Genomic DNA, 20,492 nt, shown 5'->3' with positions numbered 1-20,492 from the left:
TAAGGTTACATGGGCTATTGAATGTTCGGATGTGGATATGGCACGCCGAAGCTCACCTTGTTGGAGTAGAAACACTTAGAGTACACTGCAAAGTACTTTGGTAATAGCGAATCAGAATAGCTGAATTGTACTGTATGTTTAAAAGGAATCAATTTCATAACAAGCAGCTTTAGGGTACTCGAAAGGTGGCTGAATTAACGTTTAAGTGCATTCCTTGCAGCCGCATGTCATCTAAACAGTTAAAGAACTTTTGTCATTTATCACTAAAGCTTTGGTGTCTTATGCTAAGCTGAACCAGTAAGACACTCGAATAATGCCAAATCTAGAACACTTCTTTGTAAGAAGACTGACCGAGTTGGTTACGGACCCTGATTGGATTAGTTTAGGGAACGGAGACAAAGCCATAGAAATTCAGGGGTTCAGTTGCCCCACACAGCTGGTACCAGCTGCTGCGGGGGCTTCCTTGGAAAGAAAGTAGGTCATAGAGAATGTCCCAGGCTGACAGGCAACCAGCCACTAATAAGTAAGGCAGCTCGTACAACAATCCCACCCAGCGAACAATCGCTGCAACCTCCGCCTGAGTCTGTTCGGATCTTATGAGGGGCTCTGCCATGAATAGAGACATTGATTATCGCCTGTAGGCTAACACGAAGACACGACCGCATCCCGATGCACCGACCGTACCCCGTCCGCCACCATGTATAGGTCTCGAGGAACTGCCCCTCAAAAGCGCGGCATCCTCAGTGCCTTGAAGGCAACTGAGATGTTAGATTCGAAGCCGACTCTCCCAGCAGGTTAGTTTCGCTGTTGTATTCCGGAACTAAGGCATAAATGACTGACCTGTGGACCAGAAATCCTCGTCGCTATCCTGGATTACCTCCCCGTCTCCGATCTCATGCAGGTCGCCCGAGCGTCTCGTCGCATGCAGGAAATGGTCTACGATGATACCAGATGGGTGGCAAGACTAAAGAGCATGGGATGTTGGGATGAGGCTGAGGCCAGGCGACGGTTCGAGGAGGCGATGCGGAGGAGGCGGGAGGCTGCGGAACGATCTGCGAACGGCGCTGCCGGCAGCCGGCCTGGCGTGCCCGGGAACCACACGGCCCCGAAACCCACGAGCACGACTTTGTTCGATGCCACAGTTGAGGAAGAACGGCAGAAGCGCCACTCAGTTGCTCCACCCATTGACGGGTTTGAGAGAATGACGGTGGGAGCACCGGCGGCTAAGGATCCATTCAAGGATCCCGAGGCATTGCTTGACGTGATCAAAAACTCGCGAAGCGTAAGAGGCCACGCAAGAGAAGAGTATGGCAAAATCTACGGTGCTCTTGCGCCTTTCTATTTTGATTTAGCGAGAGCGAAGAGCCACACGGATCCCATCGTCTTTCAAGTGTTTAGAGACCCCGAGCGACAAGCCAAAATGCTTTCAAATCTACAGGTTTTTGCCAAAAGCGACTGGGCACAGGGTTGGAATCAGCGGGAGGAACGACTAATGACTATGACTGGCATTTTTGAGAGCGCGGTGCTACGGGAGTTTGAGCAGGGTTACGAATTCTGGGACGTTGACGGCCGGATGAAGCGGTACGCACATGTTCTGCATACACTAAATGGCGGCAACGCAGGGACAGATCTGTTTATACAGAAGCATCCCATTTTCAGCGACCGCGATATTCTGGCAGCGAATTCAGTGGACTGCGTCAGTCGGATTGGCCCCGATGAGATCAACCTGGAACCGTCGCGATTATTTTTCGAGATGCTTTTACGGAAGGTCAACGAGCAGGCTGATGTTATAGTACGCATATTCGCCAACCCCGAAGTCGTCTTTTGGGAGTTCATGGATAAGGTCAGAGAGGACATCATTATGGACTACATCACACCTCTACTCGATGCGACGCATGACAGAAATCTGCAGTCGTATTTGAAAGCTATCGCGGGACTCTTTGAGCAGTGTATGCTCTTCTTCAAGTCTTTGACGCTGCCAAAGATGTCCAAGAGCAGCCTCGAGGAGAAGACGAAAGAGATGATGCTGAGAGTATTTGAACCGCACCTTGACCTATATTTGCAGGAGGAGCTCGACTTTTTTACAAAGCACGCCGAGACCCAGGTCGCAGAGTGGGAGAAGAAGCTTTCTGAGCAAGATGCTTCGGTTGAATCGTTCTATATGGGCAACTTCAACAGGCAGGCGGACAAAAAGGATTTTTTGAGTTCCTTTAAAAAGGTGGTTATGATGCCCGTTACGGCTTTGCCCTCCTTTGGGAGTACAAGTACTCCTAAGCCCACAACACCGAATGGCACGTCTGCCCTCTCACCTCAGCCATCTAGACCGCATACACCCAGCCTGGCACCAAATGTAGATGGGAGCGGACGACTTAGCCCTCTCCCGGAAAAGGCCCCGACTGATGAGCTAGCAGCCAAAGCTGCTCTTATGGCATCACGAATGGAGGGCATCAAAACGCTCTTCAGTATCGAAGTGGCGCTTAACTTGACACATGCTGCCAAAACAAGTATGGGGCGCGCATCAATGTTTATACAATTGGGAGGTCAATACGGCGAAGAAGCTCGAGAACAATGCGAAACCATTTTTGTGGTACTTCTTCGCATTCTCGGCAACAGGCACGTCAAGGTTGGATTTGACAAGGCTGTCGAGCACCTTTCTCACTACAATCCGAGAGAAGTTAGCGACCATAACCAATCCGGCGTTGCGCCTTTGGTAACCTTCATCGAGCTGGTTAACGTGGGTGACCTTATCTCGCAAATGATCGACGTGTTCTACGAGCAGCAGCTTGCCGGACCGAAAATCGCGGACCGGAACGACTTTCTGGATCCGGCGGGCATCGCAAAGAAGAAGTGGGAGCAAATGCTTGATGAGAGCGTTGCAGCCGGCTTAAACAAGGGCATTGACGTGCTCATGGACGAGGTCGAATACCTCCATGGCACAACACAGCAACCGACAGACTATAACCCCTCGGAGACAGGCGGCATTCTCGCGGACCCAGGGCCAACGCAGACGGCACTGCGTATCAAAGAGCTCGTCTCATCGCACACACGTATGTTGGTCGGTACCACAGAGAAATCAATGCTTGATGTATTCAACGGCGAGGTGGGACTACGGTTGTTCACCGCCGTATGCAAGCACCTCAAGCGCCAGCGTGTCAGTACCGAGGGCGCGATAAAGCTCATTGCCGACATGAATCTATACTTTGAATACATTCGCACTCTCAAGAACCCGGATTTGCTGGCTTATTTCAAGGCGCTGCGCGAACTGAGCCAAATTTATCTTATTGACCCCCGGCACGCTAAGGAGATGGCCACCATCATTGCTGATGGCGACCGTTTCGAAGGCGTGTTCCGTGCCGAAGAGGCGTACGAGTTCGCTCAGCGTCGAGCGGACTGGTACCAGGTCAGGAAAGACGTGGAAAGAGCCATGTATGGAATGGAGTGCTCCCTCATGTAGGAGCTTAATAGAGTGAAGATGAGGGGACGGAGCCATTGTGCAGTCTCGTTCTTTTTTGGATTATGAACCAAAAACCCTAAAGTCGTGGGATATCAGGTAGCCTGTCCTATCCATAAATAATACCCCTCCCCGAATCCATATTTTGTCCTGATGTGCCATAACGCCTTTCATGCCTCAAAACGTTTTCTCGTTCCACCATGTCCTTGGTCTGCCCTGTGACTTAAGTTTTATCTTTGTCCAAAATCCAGCTTCCGCGCAACCTTGGCGCCTCGGTCCTCGTCGACCAAGCCAGGTCGCTTCTTCTCCGCGTTCATCTTGTCCTCACCACCGTCCTTCTTGGGGAGATCCTCCTTGCGCGAAGGCTTGGGCTCAGTGCGCCACCAATTGTGTCGCAGCATGTCCTTAGCAGTAATGCGTTTCTTGGGGTCCAGAATAAGTGTCTTCATGAGCAAATCCACACCCTCGGAACCTACAGTACCAAACATGGCTTGATAGAAGTCCTTTCCCTTGACAGGCTCTCCGTCATCAGGTACTGTGTAGGCTGGTAACTTGGTGACGCCCGGCCAGTTGTCCTCTGTTGGTGTGCCAACAGCACGACAAATCAACGAAATCTGTTGAACCTCTGTCTCTGAAGGCATGTACGGCGCGCGAATGATGAGTTCTGCAAACACGCATCCCACGCTCCAAACATCAACGGCGCCGCTGTAATGCTTGGCACCGAAGAGCAGCTCTGGCGGGCGATACCAACGTGTGATGACTTGATTCGTCATCACCTGATGCGGGTCGGCGAACCCTCTTGCGAGACCAAAATCGGCAAGCTTAACTTCGCCATCGGCAGCAATCAGCAAGTTATTGGGTTTGATATCGCGATGCAAAACGAAATTCTCGTGGCAGAACCAAACGGCGCGGGTTAGCATCCCCATCCAGGCTTTGATGTCTGCGGCACCGTAACGAACGTTGGCCGTGTCCTTAATAAGCATCTCAAGGTCGCCAAGGGGGAGGTACTCGAGGACAAGGTTGAGGTTCTGATCTTTGGAGGAGAAGACGGAGAGAAGAGAAATAATATTGGGGTGTTGGAGTTCTTGGAGATGCTTGAGTTCTCGAACAGCGTCAGGTGCCATGCCTTCTTGGTATTCCTTTTGGACCTTGATCTTTTTGATGGCAACGAGTGAGGATTTGTCGGAGCGCATATGACCGAGGAATACGATGGCGTAGGTACCTTCACCTAGTTTTTTTCCTGAACGATGTTAGCATAGTGTCATCATAACAGCAGAAAGAACAACAGTATATCGAAAGTAGGTACACACCTTTGACATATTTACGCTTTTCCTCTTCGTTCATCTGCTCAGCGAGATCGAGGGTGGGAGGCAAGGATGCAGACGTAACTCCTTTGTCTTTTGGCGGCTGAGGAGTGCCGTTGGCAGAGGCCTGGGCGGATGAAACATTTCGAAAGGGCGAGCCTATTGAGCCTGCCGGCTTCAGCGCATCAGTCGCGCGAACAACCAACGGTGAGGCCGACATCGTAGTTGTGGTGATGGATGTGTCGATGTAGGGTAGAGGTTCATGGGCGGACAAGGCAGCTAAACCTGTGCAGCCTTGTGAGGTATCGCAGCCTTTGATTGGCTGGGAGCGCCACAAGCAGTTTGAGCCACTCAAATTAGGACGCTTTACACCACATTTTTGATTGGTTGCTGTGATCGCATACATCTTGAGAAAGTCATTCCGTCTCAAGCTTTGGACATGGTCCGTTATTTGCACATCCGTGCTACCTTCCAACGCCGTCCGGACGACAGAACTCAAGCCACTGGCTCGTTCCAGGATCAGGAAAGGTTAATGTTGTCCTGGCCTGTACCTGCGATAAATATGAAGTGAATATAAGACTATTCGCCCATGTCGCTAGCTAACTGCTCACTTCCACCTGTTCATAACCTCCTAGTTGTAATCGCAGGAATAATAACCTAGGTGTTCTCTGAGAGGTGCTAGTTGGGGCTCCCCGGTTCTCAGTGCCGAATGCGCCAGCCTCAATTGCACTGCGTAGAGAACAATCTTCGATCGAGCGGACTTTGGGCGACCGCGAAATTGTGACGCCATGTACGTCGAAACCAATGGAACTTTGCGTCTTGGACAATGTTGCCAGCCACTTGAAGCATCTCGAATTGCGGCGGTGCAGGTAGAACACATGAACAGCCCCGGACTGATCACGGACATGGTGAATTCCCGTTTCCCGAGAGACCAATATCTTTGGTTTGCGCAGCGCGCGCCGTAAGCACCGCGTCAGCTTTCTAGGCTGTTCCCTTCACAAAATTCGCCCTGCTATTACAGACATACATTTTGCTCCGGCCCGAGGCAGTAAATCCAAAGGGGTGGAGGGGGAAAACATCATAGAATGTGCTCCAGCCGTTGATCGATCCATCAACTCAACTGGCCGCTCGAACTAATCAATTGGTCGTATCAAGCTGGCAAGACACCTGTGGGTGGTCAAAACACACATCTGCGCAAGAAGCCCGATTCTTGCGGCACTTGGCACCCAGTTTAGGCGCTTCTCGGTGGGTACTGCTCTACGTCATCTTTCGGCGGTGCCCCAAGAACCATGACATGGTCACCCCACAACGCGCGCAACAGGGTCTAATCAAAGTGCTTGCCCGTGTCAAGTGCCGATCAGTCATGACTTCAGACTCTTGGGTCCCCTTTTCTGAGAGCGCCCGACGATGTCCGGCCCACCCGGAGCTGCACCTGGGCCAACATTAGCCATTACTATAGTAGTAGGTGGTAGGCGGTGTCTGACGGGGACGGGAGCACCGTCCACCCCTTAAGTCCGCCGCCTCGGCAGGCTACTAGACAGAATAGACGATACTTTTCTCTTCGCAACTTGATATTCAGGCACCGCCCGGTCTCTGGCGTAACAGGCCTTGCCCGCTTGAACTACATTATCCCCGGGCTCTGGCCACCTCAGTCTCCTATTCAAAAGATTCTACCTCGATCACCAGTAACACCATTCTAACTCATTGGGTACCACTGTTTCAAGCAGCCTAGGGATTCCCAATTTGGCCCCTTAACCCAAAATCGAACTTCTGGTGAGTATGCAAACTAGTTTACGCGCTTTCCCTCATCTCATTCGTCATTTTTCGTCATGACAATCAACATGACAGCTTGAGCACCGTCGTCAGTCGCAACCACAGAACCAGCCCTTTTAATTCTTTTCAACTTTCAAGTTCATTTTGCAACCCCAGGAAACCAAGCAATACCTTCTGGATTGAAGCTGACCTTTGCTAGAGTACATAGCCAGAGCATCGCTGAGATGAGGATCATCTCATATTGGGTATGTCACATCACGAAAAGCTAGGAAACATTCAAATCTAATCTTGCCCAGGTCTTCCCGATTGTATCGGGCCTCATGTGGCTGGGCATGCTACTTGGCATGCTCCTCTACTGGATCATCGACACGGACAAGGAAATTTACCCGTCTATGTCCTCGCCGCAGAGTATTGCCTATATTAGCGACGTCGGTGCCTATCGTCTCAAGCCGCTCTTCATCACGGGCTGCGTGATCACCACCGTCTTCCTCGACCTCTCTTTCTTTTCTGATCGGTGGCTTCGCCACAAGGGCCGCCTCGCACCCAACACCTCTGTGGGTGAAAAGGTCCTGTTCGGCTTGTCTATCGTCTTTGCCATTGTCGGTACTGTTGGTTTAATCTGCCTCAGCATCTTCGACACATACAGACACAAGAATCTGCATCTCTTGTTCCTGTTATTTTTCATGGGCGGCTACTTGTTGTCCGCCATTTTCATATGCTGGGAGTACCAGCGCCTCGGGAAGAGTATGCCGCCCCCCACCAATTTCCCTTCTTTGTTTCATGTAGTGTGTGAAATGCGTGCTAACTTTTCATAGAATACCCTGAGCACCGCAGTCTCGCAGCATCCTTCTGGATCAAGCTAGTCTTCATCCTAGTCGAGCTCTTCCTCGCCATCGCTTTCATCGTCTGCAATTTCAGGAAGGTATACAATGCTGCCGCTATTCTTGAGTGGATCGTTGCATTTGTCTTCTCCTTTTACATTGCATCCTTCATGGTCGACCTCTGGCCTGCTGTTCGTACCCGCGACAAGACAGCCCGGTTCTCGAAGCCAAGTATGAGAGAAGAGTGGTCGAGCAGCCCGAATGCTCATTTTTAAAGAGTGCATACAGCATGGCAGAGGTAATCAGGACCGGTATGCAAGTGAATAGTGGAGCGTACTTGCTGAGGAGGAAGAAAATAAATGATGTAAACGTGATACCTGTCTCGTGCCTGAAGTTTATCAGCATTGAGTAGCGAATAAGAAGCGGGTGTTTGGAGTTTTTGATATCCATCGGGTTTACGAAATGGCGAATAGAGTTAGTTGTAGGACTATTTACATGTACGATACGTTAGAATTGTCCGAGACTCATAGCAGTAATTACGATCTCAAGGCCTAGTTTCCTTTCCATTGGGGTGTATACTCGAATCTCGTGCGCTCATTTATACCGGAATTTGTCAATCCTCTAGGCGTACAAAATACCTCCCTAGTAGTTCGGCTGCGTAGGCCAAAACCTATCTTGCATACGATGACTGTCGAGAGGAAAGATACACAACAAATTTACTAGTATCAAATATCCTGGTCTGCCTCCGGCCCACGTTCATGCCGATATTCACGAAATTAACTTACAACATTGTTCACATGGGAATGCGATGTTTTTATTCAAGCATGTCCACACCGAACAAAGCTATCACGTCGAGGTTGTACAAAGTTTCAAATTTGACGATATGTAATAAAAGCACTGACTGCCAAAGACTGGTGATACCTTGTACTCATGTATAATTCATCTTCAAAGCAGTATAACGCCGACACCACTCGCTTGCCATCCGTTTTCGTCATGTAAGTATCGGAAAAAGCACTCTCCCCCGGGGAGCAATAAAACTTTAAAAAGCAACAGCCCCTATTCCATCATCTCCCTAAATCGCGAGTCCCTGTTGGGACTACTGCTCTTATGAGTGCTCGGGTCTCTAATAGGAACGGGCGGCGAGATCGGCCCCTCGAGGTCATCCCTCGCCTCCTCAAATCGATCCGACTCATCATCCGTACTGACCGGGCTCACATTCTTGGAGTCCAGGATTCTGTCCCCAATTTCCTCGTGTGTAACTGGTGATCTGGAGGCGTCACGCCCATGATTTGTGTTACTTTTGCCTGCAAAGGCAACCTCCCTCATGCTAGCCGACCTCGCGTCTAGACTTGTAGCGCTCTCGTTTGCAAGTCGTGTAAGAGCTACGCCGCCGATAAACCCCCTTTCCTCCGGAGGATTTTCTCCGGCTGCGGAACGACCTCGTGGCCGCGAGAACCGTGATTTGAGCCACTCCTTTACCTTGTGCGTAGGGGAGCCGCTCTCAATAGGTGACCGCGGATTCTCGCCTCCACTAGGAAATTCTTTCTGGGTATCTATGGTCGGCTTGAAGTGGCTTCCCCGTTGCGATACTGCAGAAGCGTCTGGGTCGTCGCCCGGTTCTTGATGTTGGGAGGTTTCGTGTACATCTGCGAAGTCTCCAGGTGACATCTCTGAGAGTTTGGATTTCCGTTTCTCTCCCGCCTTCGCAGCTTTCTCCTCTTCTTTCTTGGCCTTAAGTTCTTGCTTCTCACGGTACCGCCTTTCCTTTTCTTCCTGTTTGTCTGCCTCTGTAGCAAAGTTAGTCAAATGGAAAGTCAACACCAACAGGAGAGTCTTACCCCGGATCTTCCGGTTAATCTCTTTAATCTCTCGCTCGCGCTCCTTTCTCTTCTCTTCATCTATCTTCTTTGCTTCAGCCTCAGCCTTAGCAAGCTCTTGCCTCTCCCTTTCCATCGCGGCCCTTTCATTGATCTCATCAAGAACCGGCTGGACTTTCTTTGCGGCAATCTCGTCAATGATGGCTTGGTCCATATACATTCCACCACCAATATCCAGCTTGCCCTTGTGTTCATTCGTAGACTCGTGTCTAGCTTGAGCAATAAGATGGGCCTTGAATTCCCAGTCGCTCATAGTAGTCGGGGGAACCATTCCAGTCTCGGCAGATATCTTTTCATCCATACCTTGCAGGCGGGCTCTAACGTTCTTTTGTGCGGCGGCTAGCAAGGCCTCACGATCTTTTGCTCGCTTATGCTCATCGACCTTTGATAAGTTGGACGAGAAAATGGACATCTGCCTTCGAATGTGCTCAGACTGTTCCCTGTCTTTGTTGATGTCGCCGTCACTCGAGGATCGCCGTCTCAGCTTTCCCTTCATGGTAAACCTTCGCTGGGGCTGAGTGGAATCATTGCTACCGTAATAGTTCTGGTAGTCTCGATTGCGCTGATGCTCCTCGTGTAGCTTCGACAATCGTTCTTGAGCCAACTTATAGGCGGCTTCTTGTAAGTTGATGTAGGGTTTCGGTTGGTTATCATCGGGGCTGCTCATCGCTTCTGAATCCCGATGAGCCTGGCGCGTCTGGTCAACCATTCTTTGCTGATGGCTATACATCTTCTTGGCCATAGCAATGGCAGAGGCATGGAGAACATCGGCCCTCTTTTGCTCCTCGGCTTCCGGGCCTATGTTAGGAGTTGCAGTGAACATCTTGCGTGGCAAGTTCGTATATGGAACAGAGCCGGAAGTATCGACTGGCGATCTAGGCTTCACTGCAGGGTTGTGAGCTGCAGTTGCAGCACTGAGAGCATTGGCGGCGGCCCTAGATTCACCAGGGTAAGATTCTTTGGGTTTGGGGACAGGCGTGGACTTTGCCCGTGGCCTCGTCCTTCTTGGTGCGGGCATCGCATTCTGGGCAGCTGAGAGAGAGCCAAGGCTGTCTGTAGAAGTGGCGTGAGTGGGCTTCCGTACTGAGAGACTTCGCTTGAAAGCCTCGTTGGCCGCGCTAGTTCCCCACGAATCCTGAGGTGATTGACCAGCTGCCGTTGTCGTCGCAGTCGACGCTTGTTTCCTGGCGGATGCGGTCGCCAACAGAGCGGCTTTAGCTCCCGCCGAGCTCGAATTGGGTTCCCATGACGGCGTCATCTTGTAGTCAGTTGCAAGCATCGCAGCTGCGGTAGATGCAGAGTTTGTCTTTTCGGGTTTCCAAAGGTTGACGGGTTTCTGGTTAGCCCAGCCTAAGGATGCGGCAGCCCCGGCGGCGGCCCCGTCGCTTTTGAGACCAGGGGACGGATAGCTAGGGAGGTCCCGTGGGTCTGCGTATTTTAATCTTCCCGAGTAGGCTGCTGTTTGAAGGACAGAAACGTGTTAATACTTGAGGGGCTACTTTTGAGTGGGCTTTCTCGAAATAATAAGGGACCTCGTATTCAGGGCTCCAATACCTGTAGTCGGTAACTGATACCGTGTCTCCGCCATGCTTGGCTGTGGTGCCGTCGCTGTCTTGGAGCTCGCTTGCATCATCGCCAGCCCAGTGCCGGCTTGGTGGTATCGGTAAACCCACTTTTTTCTTGCGGAGAGGTTACTCTTCACTCGGCTGGTGACGAGCGTCTGATGGCTAGGTGTATATTCGACAACGCAGGACGAACAAGATGGCTAAGAAGTGAAAAGTGACTGAAGGCAAGCCAGAATAAGCTGGTCCAGTGGAGTTGAGACAAGAGAATCTGTAACGCTGATGTTATTTCTGGTGTTGCTTATCCGTATCGTGTCTCAATCACCGAGATATCGTATCGTAGTTGGAACGACTGGAAAATTGCAAGGTCAAGACCTGGCAGCGCAAAAGATCAAGACACGACAGGCGGCTCTGGATGCAGGGTCTCCTCCCAAGGAGGAACCACAGTTATATCATCCACTTGAAGTCGGGGGCAAAGCTACTGGATAAGGTAGGGGACGACGGCGCGCACGATGAGGTATGTTGGTGTCAGGTCGGCACACTCTTAGTGCTGGTCATGGAGAGGAGCGGCCACCGCCGCCGTTACGTCATCTTGCGAGCTGGGTAGTGTTCCACCCGCTTTAGGTCTTAGCGTCCCTTTAACCCCTCTGTCTACTACCCCAGCATGTACTCTTGTAGTCTTTTAGGGAACCCTCTAGCAAGCAAACCCTTGTCTTCAATTCATTCGATTCCCGTTAGCAAAACGACGACGAATGACCCAGCTGAACTTGACCACCATTGTCCACATTGTTGTTGGCTCGCCGCGCTTGTGGCTTCGGATCAACACATGCCCTTATACTCTGGACACGGCCTGTCCGTGCCGTTTTCCTGCTGTATTGAGCGATGGACCACATTCTGGATCCTGGGCCAAGTAGTGGGAGAGCGTGGCCCGACACATCATAATGTCAGAAGCTCGAGCTAGACCCAGCTCGACCAGGCTGGAGAGACTTGGAGGATGGGGCCATTGCGCAGACTATGCCGTTTATCGCTTCGTTCTGTCTCTCCCACTCCACGTCTTCACCGACTGCAAAGCCAAGGGTGTTAGTGCCAAGTGCCTCATCAGGTGCAGGTGATAACCAGAAGAGTCAGGGTCACTTCTGTACAGGGCCAGACAGGAAAACAAAAAACAAAGGGAAAAAACCAACCAGAAACAGTGTCTAGCTCCTCGTTTTGCTTTTTCTGTCCCTTGCTGACTGCACCCCGATAGCGCTGGAGATTGACGAGAATCCTCATTCGTCGAATGGGGTGATGTGCGAGCAGCCTCTCATTGGAATGATTTGTGGATGCATTGCATTACTTGGCCGTAAATGGTGCCAATTATAGATAACCCTTGAGACGATATCATGTTCGTTCTCGAGGCAGCCACTTAATCCGATGTTCCGGAACGGGAGGTGCAGTTCCAAAAGCTTATATTGTGCCAACAATAGACTGTATGCTGCTGGAACAGACACTGAAGACGAGGCTATTAACAGAGCTTCTACTCAGGCCGCTGCTTGCTCTTAACCCCCGGTCCTCCGTCTGCCTCCGAATTCTAAAGAATACCGCCGCAGTGACATCACAAACTATCCCCCAATTCTTAAGCTTTTCAGGGACTTGCAGGGATATGCAAGACCCCGGCTGAGGATCCAACCCGCTAATCTGACAGCGATGTGAGGTCTACCAGGGGCTTGAGAGGGCCCCAGGCCCTTTCTTTGGCACCATGACATCCGAGTTTCCGGGGGATGAAGCACCAGAAAAAAAATTCATGGCGTCAGAGCAAAGTCCCTCTTCGCATCCCCCTTCACACTGCATTCTAGGCACCCAAGAAGCCACACGCCGACCTGTTAGTCACTTATCTTTTAACTAAAACACAGCTCCTAAGGCATCTCATATCCCTCCTTTGCCGTCCCGCTGTACACCCGACAGGTCTTGGCTATGGATAGCTGTGGCGTAAAATCCGTTCTAAACTTCCGTGACGTCGGTTCTACGGTTAATAGCTTTCTTGGGCGCAGGTACGTTCTTACACTCCCCCCTCTCTGCTATTTGTCTGTTTATGAAACCGGCAGTCACTAGAGACACACGCACAAAGACTGATTCTGACTCTCGTATTGCTTTGACAGACTCATCCGGGAGGGCTTGCTTTTTCGTTCCGCGAGACCAGGTGTGTCACAGTTTTGACAACGAACTCGTGCACAACTCCATCTTACATATTAATCACATCCAGATGACGCCTCGTTAGAGGACAGAAAACGCCTCCGGGATGACTTGGGTATTAAGGCGGTAGTAGACTTGCGCACCAAGTAGGTAGCGTCGGCAACCCACACATTTAGAATGCTAGATCCCATAACCCGATGATCAACTGACGCCATCAAGGACTGAACACGTCAGGCAGGCAAAAAAGCGCAAGGCTGATGCCCAGATTCCCGCACTCATACAGTCCAACGCAGCATTGGCAGAGCCGGTCCAGATATCGGGCCTAAGATATCACGAGATCAAAGTTACAGGTGGCAACTTCGAATGGTTCTTGGTCTCACAGGTATCCTGGTGGGGATTTTTGTAAGAGAACTTGCTTCCATTCAGAACGCCCCTTTTGACAGTGAAGGCTGACTTGTACCGCCAAACCTCAAGCCGTCTCATCTTCTTGTTCATCTTCGGCTATCGCAATGAGGGTATCTCCATCCTCTCCCGTGAAGTCATGCTGCCCCGCGGCCTGGTAGGTCTCGGCCTTGACACACTAGACCAATCTGGGCCAGAAGTTGCCAAGGTACGTGCAACCAGTCGACGCCGCTGAAATCTCATCACTGACAAACGCCCTAGGCCCTCAGAGTCCTTCTCGACCCGGTAGGCTCGCCCACTCTGGTACATTGTACACAGGGCAAAGATAGAACGGGACTCATCGTTGCTCTTGTTCTGCTAATCCTCGACGTGCCACTCAAAGCCATAGAGTATGATTACTCGTTGACCCAGGGTGCGCTCGAGTCTGAGAGGGAAGAGAGACTGAAAGAGATGAGAGAAATTGGTCTGACAGACGACTGGTTTGACACGGCGCCGGACATGATTGCCAAAATCGCTCAACATCTTGACAGTGTCTTTGGCGGAGTTCAAGGATATCTGGACATGATTGGTTTTAACCAAGATGACCGCAGAAGGTTGAAGGAGCTTCTGCTGTACTAAACCAGTTGCCAGGCTGCCCTGGTTAGCCGTATCAACAGCCTAGGATGATAGCTACAATGTCACTTATTTGATGTGCTGTGCGTTATGGGTATCGACTTGTTCATTCCTTCGTGAATCGTCCTTGCATCCAGCACCGGTACATCTTCAGCTTGCGCGCTCGGTTGACAAGCATGCGTCTATCGACGCCAAGATCGTTCACTGTGAACGCACGCTTTGGGCCATCTGACTCGGTCTGCGTCTGACCGCTCCAGATTTGCTCCAGCTCGTCCTTCTCAAAGAAGTAGACACGGGTGCCGTCCCCGCGCACATAAAAATTCTCATCAAGATAGCGGCCTTTCTTGAAACGAACCTGGGCGAGATCACCTCTTCCATAGTCTCGGAAGCAGACCTGGCCCCCTGGCTTGAGTAGTCGGTGGACGTTGGACACCGCCTTATTCCACTGGTTAGGTGATAAAGCAGAGAATATGAAAATCAGAATAGCAATATCCACAGATCCCTCCTCTAGACCAGGCGGGAGCTCGTCGCTCGTCACGTCCCAGACGTCGGCCTGGACAAAACCTTGGCCATACGACTCATGGTTCCGCATGACCTCTACGGCCGTCTTTGAGTAGTCACAAGCATGGATTTTTAGGTTGGGGTTCTTGTTGAATGCAGTGATGGGAAAGGCGGTATTGCCCGCACCTGCGCCTATTTCGAGGATCACAGTTTTGCCAGCATCCTCTTGGGTCACCTCTGTCAAGATGGGAAATTCTTGCTGCAGCCATTTTCTGTTCTTGAAGAAGTTGGCTGTGTTGTTCTTGTAGAACAGGTCCCACATTCTAGCAGGATTGGTGTTCAACCTATCTGAAAATTTTTGTTAGCGAGCTGTATAAAAACAACAAGGCCAAAAAAACAAGCGTGGTTATAAAGGTGTGATCAGATGGGAGCGAAAGACTAAAACAGAAGTTCTCATCACAAAGATTCAGCTGAACTATGCATAATATTTGTGGATCATCACAACACCCGTGTAAAAACTTTGCAGAAAACAATGTGTAAAAAACTTACTTTTGTCAAAATCAGAGACCGGGGACTGGCGTTGCATCTCGTATTGCTGCTCGGCATATTCCTTGTATGCATCGTCAGTCTCGACATGGTCCCAAGCGTTGAACTCGAATGCATCATCGCCCTCATTGAGGAAGCGACTGCCAAATTGGAACGGATCGGTCCTCTTCTGGTTGTGATCAGGGTCGTGTGATCTGTGAGCGGGAGGCTTCCCCTGGCCGTTGGATTGAGAAACCTGGAGATTGGCCGTCTTCTCGACGAGACCTTGCTCGTCAACTCCGTTGGGAGTCTGAATAGCCTCAGGAGATGCCATCGTAGATGTAAATGATCAATACAAACGGCTGTATATCTCACACTGGCATGTTACTGCGCGTGTGGCATACGATATCCTGAGATCTCCAGGTTCTGGTCGGCACAGGAAGAAGTGATTGGGAATGAAGAAAGTTGGTAAATTTTGACGCTCGTTGAAGTTTTTGTTCACGAAAAGTTGGTGGGGCCAATGTCGGCACGAGGATGGCCGGCTCCGACACAGCCAATGAGGGAAGGGTACCACAAAACCCCCCTGCCAGTTTGGGATGAGGTGCAGGAGCTCTGTGAGGTTGGCCGGCGTCGCGTAGCTGGCACCCTAGGTTCCAGGAACAGACACAGCTTCCATCAACGCCCATCCAGTATTCAACGATAATTTCAGGACCTGCGGTTGGGACAACGCGAATTTCGGCCTCCTAGCCTCCTCAGCCTTTCGAATCCCACCTGGTAATATCGACCCATTCGGTTTCTACGCCACAGCATCCAGTGGTCATGGCACCGTCCCTCGAGCGCCCTCAGGGCCACCTGTCCCCGGCTGAGGCCTTGGAGCTTGCACAGAAGGCCCCGACAGTTTTGCGAAACAACCCCAAGGCATTCTCATCGTCGCCCTTAATATCGCTCTTCTCTGCATCCGAGTCCCCGGAGATTTGGATCATCTACGAGAACCTTTTGTTGGCCTGTCTCCGTACGGGCGATAGTCAAGCCGCACACCAATGCCTGGAGAGGCTCGTCATCCGATTTGGAGACGATAATGAGCGCATCATGGCATTTAAGGGCTTGGTGAAAGAGGCGGAAGCTGATAACGAGGGAGAGTTGGTGCAGGTGCTCAAAGAGTATGAGACCATTTTGGGACAGAATGCCACCAATATCGTCAGTTGATGAATGGACAATAACTTGTTCGCTCCTGCTGACTCTTTTACAGCCTGTTGCAAAACGGCGCATTGCTCTTCTTAAGTCAGCTGGCAAGATCTCGGAAGCTATCACGGCGTTGAACTCGCTTCTTGAATTCTCCCCCACAGATGCCGAATCTTGGGCGGAACTCGCAGACCTATACCTTTCCCAGGGGCTTTATTCGCAGGCGATTTTCGCACTTGAGGAAGTCTTAGTGTTGACCCCGAACGCGTGGAACGTGAGTAATATGTAAACTGTTGCCATTCTGCATTGCTAATTGTCGCCAGATCCATGCTCGCTTGGGCGAGGTGCTGTATATGGCTGCTTCAGCCTCAGAGAACACGTCGCAGCAGCAACTAGCGGAATCTGTCAAGAGATTTTGCCGAAGCATTGAACTTTGTGACGACTACCTCCGGGGTTACTATGGATTAAAGCTGGTGGGTAGGCTTACAAGCAGTGATCAACAACAGCTAACATTCACAAGGTAACAAACAAACTGCTTAAGGAACCGTCAAAGCCATCGAGGCAAGCGGATTCTGGTGACTGGGCCCTTCCGGAGACCAGCACAGTACAGAAGCTCAATGAAGCGGCCACGCAAAAGCTGGCCGAGATTGTGCGTCGCAATGGCGCAAAGGAGCGGTTATGGCAAGGGTACGACGAGGCGGAGATCGCGGCGGCGCGAGACTTACTCTCGAAGGAGTCAGCTGAGCTCGTGAGATGAACATAAAACAGGTCACAGGCAACGAGTAAACGACGTTATGCTATCCGATTTTACGATACTGAGACCTCGTGGCAGAGCAACTTGCCAAATTGTTTCACGCATCGCAATGCTGAAAGAGCTCCTATGGCTGGCATATGTTGTTATCAGGACTGATGGGTAATGGGGAACCTTCAATCCATGATCGAAATCATGTCGGCAGTGGATCAATCACGTGCAGCGGATGATGGCCGAGTTTCCTTGGTTACTTCGTCGGCCAATCGCGGACAAGTCCCAAAACACAAAAGACGAAAATGAAATGGGCGGATAACATTTCTTAATACTTGGGCGCAGAGTTGGCGTCGTCATCATGTCGAATAGAGAGCCTTCCTGACCTTTCATGATTGGGCAGGAATCGGAGTCAGTTGTACAGCGGACAAGTTTCACTGGATGGGGGCAGTAACCGTCGCCCAATACCTTCCAATGGCATTCATTTTTATTTTATTAGCATCTATCGCACTCGTCGCAGCCAAACCCGCAGTTGTGCCCAATGGATGTGGGCTAAGTCGTAGTAGGCCGCAGGGCTGCATGTTATCCAAGGTTCTAGGTATGGCGATGGGAGCCCGACAAGCTCACAAGGCCCACAACATGTGTTGGCAGTGAGTCAGTGAGTCGATCTCGGATGGATCTCAGGCGTCGTCATTGGAAACCCTTGTCGAGTCGATATAGGCAAGCCAAACATTCGGACTCGTCGGGCAACGAGGATGGCTTTGTCAGGCGTGAGCTGCTCGAGATGCCGACGAGTTGTCGAGACAGAGAACTACCAATCAAGCTGCGTTGACGAGGTTGAGGTGTCACGTATATATCCGGGCAGTGCCGTGTAAGTAAGCCGGGAATGAAGACAAGCTAGCAATTCCATACGTCGGCATCGACTTTGACGTGCCCCTGTTATCTTTGTCTTTTTGAGCGGCCGGGCGCGTAGGAAGCAAAGAAATAAACCGGAAGCCAAACACCGTTATCGTTACACGCATCGGGCCAGCCTTCACGACATAGCAACGCAGCAGGGACAATCGTTGTTGCGAAAATAAACGACTAAGCCGAGCTTGCGACGCGGCGCACATTCGTTCTCCTTTTGCCTCCTCAGGATGATGCCTCGTTTCTCAGAACACAGAGCTTGCTCGTCAATATCTGATTCCACTTTGGGATCGGTGGTGCCCAACAGAATACAGCTGCACCGCCCACTAAAAAGACATGGAGACTGAGAAGAGCAAACTTTTTTTTTAAAAAAAAAAAAAAAGTAAACATCATCATTGTCAGTACCATCTTGTGCCCCATCCATCCCCTCTAGTCTAAGGCAGGCTGCGGATCTGATGAGGACCGTTGGCTAGCCAAAGTCGATTGAACCCGAGAAAAAAACGCTGCAACCGATGTGGAGCCAACCGCTCAGGACGACGGCGTGGAACGGCAAAGCAGGCTCGCGCACAAGACGTAATTGTGTCTGGTTTTGGAAAGTTAGGTATGGCCCAGGCCAGACGGCACACACCCCTTGGCAGTAGGTACGGGTACGGCGCCCTCCCAAAGTACCTTGCCGTCACTTGCGGTGTGCGGGTTGGGGAGACCAAACAAGATGACAGACACCAAGCTGCGATGAGATAGGAAATGAAAGCTGACGGCTGCCTGTGCTTTGCAGTCCACCTGAACCGCCCCTACTAGCCGATAGCCATCGACAGGTCCTGAGCACACAAGTGCAGGTAATGAGCCCCGAGGGATGTGAGGCACACACAGCTGGGCGGCTCTAACGTGGGAGTGGTAGTAGTAGTAGCAGCAGCAGCATCGTCCTCGTTACCCCCCAAATGTTGAATTCGACTCGACACGACACGACCCGGCCGCGGCCCCCCCTCTCTTCTCCCTACCTCCCATAGTGCCTGCTACTATTAGACATCCTCCTGTCAGATAAATACTTTGCAACGCCTCACCCAGCCTGCTTAAGCACACATAATTTCGCCCCCCTTAGGTTTCGGCTTTTCTCTCTTCGACATACCACTTTTTTTTTTTAACCTGATTTTTCTTTCTTTTTTCTCTCTCATCATCCAGAACGTCGGCGCCTTTCCAAAATCCGACATCGAAAAGGGTACTCCCAGTTAACACAACGGTACCAGCCCCACCGGCATAAACGAACGCCCAGAGGACCGTCCCGCAACGGAGCCAGAGCCAGGCTGAGAGCACGTACCTCTCCAACGCAGCGAACCAAAAAAACATCAGCCCCAGACCAAAGAACAGTCGGGGCCACGAGGGTACTTAGGTACCTTGTACAAGAGGCCCATACCAGTAGTTTATCTGACCAGCCTGTGTTGTCCGAACCTCTCGCCAAACGCTCCCGGGCAGAAATTGACGGGTCTTGCATCTGATCTCTCGGCGTCCGTCCCTGTCAGGTCTCAGCCAACATTCCACTGTTTTGAAATTCTGGGGTCGCGTACTACAAAGAAAAGGACAATATAATCTAAAGAAGAGGTATGGGAATTTTAACGGTTTCTTCTCTTTCAGGCGCGCGTTCCGTTTCTTCTATGCGAATTCATCGCGTATGGCCTGTAACATTACTACCTCTCTTTGTTGCTGCTCCGGGGCATGTGCTGTATTTTTTGTTCACTACGTATTACTTTTCTATCTCCCCTGTCGAGAAGCTGCCAAGTGCCGGCTACTTCCATCCAGCCTACAAGTTCCCGCGTACACTGCCCTTTTCCCAATTTGCCGGCTGCCCGCAGGGCAACCAAGCATATGGCAATACCACCCTTGTTTTTTTTTATTTTTATTATGACGATCCCGTCATCGTCTCTGCTGCTTGACGTCCTCCGTACGCTGCACTGCATCGTACAGTATTCCAGCGAACAAGTTCAGTTGGTCGCCGTTGGAGAGAGGGGCTGGTGCCTTTGGATACATGACACAACTTGTGCGTCCGGTGCAGCCCCCGACTAGCGGAGCGGTGCTATGCTGACAGTCATTCAATGACATTCCAATGCCCACTTCCATGGCCCATATACCAGCAGTGTGGCCCATCTCTCCCGGGATTTCCAAGTGGAACAACAAAGCAAGGGGTCAAGACCAGGCCTACCCTTCCCGTTTTATCGTCTCCATCCTTATTCCCCCTCCTAGGTTGTTTCGCTTCAAGTTCTGCCTGCCTCTCTGCCTGCCCTACCCTGCCCTGTCACTTTTTTTTTTTTTTTTTTTTTTTTTTTCCCTCCTCCCCTTCACTTCCCTCTCTCTTCCCCTTCTCTTCCTGACTTGAAGCGGGCTGAGGATAGCGGGGTTACTGTAACCTGGTCGGGCTCGCCCTGGTCTGGTCTGGACTAGTCTGGTCTCTATTACACAGTCTCTCTCCTCTTGCACGCGCATCATCCCCCCTTCCATTGCTTCCCCTCCCCCTCCTCTCCACTCCCATTTTGGGGCTTTTTCATTGTGTGTCTGTGTGTCCGTGTCCACGCCAATGCCTGCCTGCCCACCAGGCTGGCGTCTCGCCAAATTCCATTCCACATGATGCTCCGGAATGTCGCTGATTTGAGGCTTGTAGCTTAGCACCCCT

At 51.2% G+C, this 20,492-nt stretch overlaps 7 protein-coding genes across 7 annotated transcripts; 4 read left to right on the top strand and 3 right to left on the bottom strand.

Annotated features, from left to right (window-relative positions):
- Window positions 1-697: 697 nt before the first annotated feature.
- Window positions 698-3,454, top strand: CTRU02_201972 (exocyst complex component sec10; the record flags this gene model as incomplete). Its single annotated transcript, XM_036725329.1, has 2 exons — window positions 698-794; window positions 852-3,454. The coding sequence occupies 2 exons, from the start codon at window positions 698-700 to the stop codon at window positions 3,452-3,454; spliced, it is 2,700 nt and encodes an 899-aa protein (XP_036583007.1).
- A 227-nt stretch (window positions 3,455-3,681) lies between these two features.
- Window positions 3,682-4,975, bottom strand: CTRU02_201971 (serine threonine-protein kinase; the record flags this gene model as incomplete). The annotated part of the gene is made up of 2 exons (XM_036725328.1): window positions 3,682-4,691; window positions 4,762-4,975. 2 exons carry the CDS (start codon window positions 4,973-4,975, stop codon window positions 3,682-3,684), a joined length of 1,224 nt encoding a protein of 407 aa, XP_036583006.1.
- A 1,777-nt stretch (window positions 4,976-6,752) lies between these two features.
- Window positions 6,753-7,624, top strand: CTRU02_201970 (frag1 dram sfk1 family protein; the record flags this gene model as incomplete). Its single annotated transcript, XM_036725327.1, has 3 exons — window positions 6,753-6,773; window positions 6,825-7,272; window positions 7,344-7,624. The coding sequence occupies 3 exons, from the start codon at window positions 6,753-6,755 to the stop codon at window positions 7,622-7,624; spliced, it is 750 nt and encodes a 249-aa protein (XP_036583005.1).
- A 781-nt stretch (window positions 7,625-8,405) lies between these two features.
- CTRU02_201969 (uncharacterized protein) lies at window positions 8,406-10,859 on the bottom strand (the record flags this gene model as incomplete). Its single annotated transcript, XM_036725326.1, has 3 exons — window positions 8,406-9,136; window positions 9,188-10,684; window positions 10,781-10,859. 3 exons carry the CDS (start codon window positions 10,857-10,859, stop codon window positions 8,406-8,408), a joined length of 2,307 nt encoding a protein of 768 aa, XP_036583004.1.
- Window positions 10,860-12,859: 2,000 nt separating this feature from the next.
- CTRU02_201968 (tyrosine serine protein) lies at window positions 12,860-13,980 on the top strand (the record flags this gene model as incomplete). The annotated part of the gene is made up of 5 exons (XM_070203956.1): window positions 12,860-12,919; window positions 13,027-13,106; window positions 13,180-13,362; window positions 13,435-13,570; window positions 13,624-13,980. 5 exons carry the CDS (start codon window positions 12,860-12,862, stop codon window positions 13,978-13,980), a joined length of 816 nt encoding a protein of 271 aa, XP_070062538.1.
- A 100-nt stretch (window positions 13,981-14,080) lies between these two features.
- On the bottom strand, window positions 14,081-15,334 carry CTRU02_201967 (actin-binding protein; the record flags this gene model as incomplete). Its single annotated transcript, XM_036725324.1, has 2 exons — window positions 14,081-14,823; window positions 15,025-15,334. 2 exons carry the CDS (start codon window positions 15,332-15,334, stop codon window positions 14,081-14,083), a joined length of 1,053 nt encoding a protein of 350 aa, XP_036583002.1.
- A 485-nt stretch (window positions 15,335-15,819) lies between these two features.
- CTRU02_201966 (tetratricopeptide repeat domain-containing protein) lies at window positions 15,820-16,939 on the top strand (the record flags this gene model as incomplete). The annotated part of the gene is made up of 4 exons (XM_070203955.1): window positions 15,820-16,197; window positions 16,250-16,456; window positions 16,506-16,655; window positions 16,694-16,939. 4 exons carry the CDS (start codon window positions 15,820-15,822, stop codon window positions 16,937-16,939), a joined length of 981 nt encoding a protein of 326 aa, XP_070062537.1.
- Window positions 16,940-20,492: the final 3,553 nt, after the last annotated feature.

The sequence above is a fragment of the Colletotrichum truncatum genome (assembly GCF_014235925.2).
Source record: "Colletotrichum truncatum strain CMES1059 chromosome Unknown Contig_0001, whole genome shotgun sequence".
Lineage (NCBI taxonomy): Eukaryota > Fungi > Ascomycota > Sordariomycetes > Glomerellales > Glomerellaceae > Colletotrichum > Colletotrichum truncatum.
This window is presented reverse-complemented; position numbering and strand designations above follow the sequence as displayed.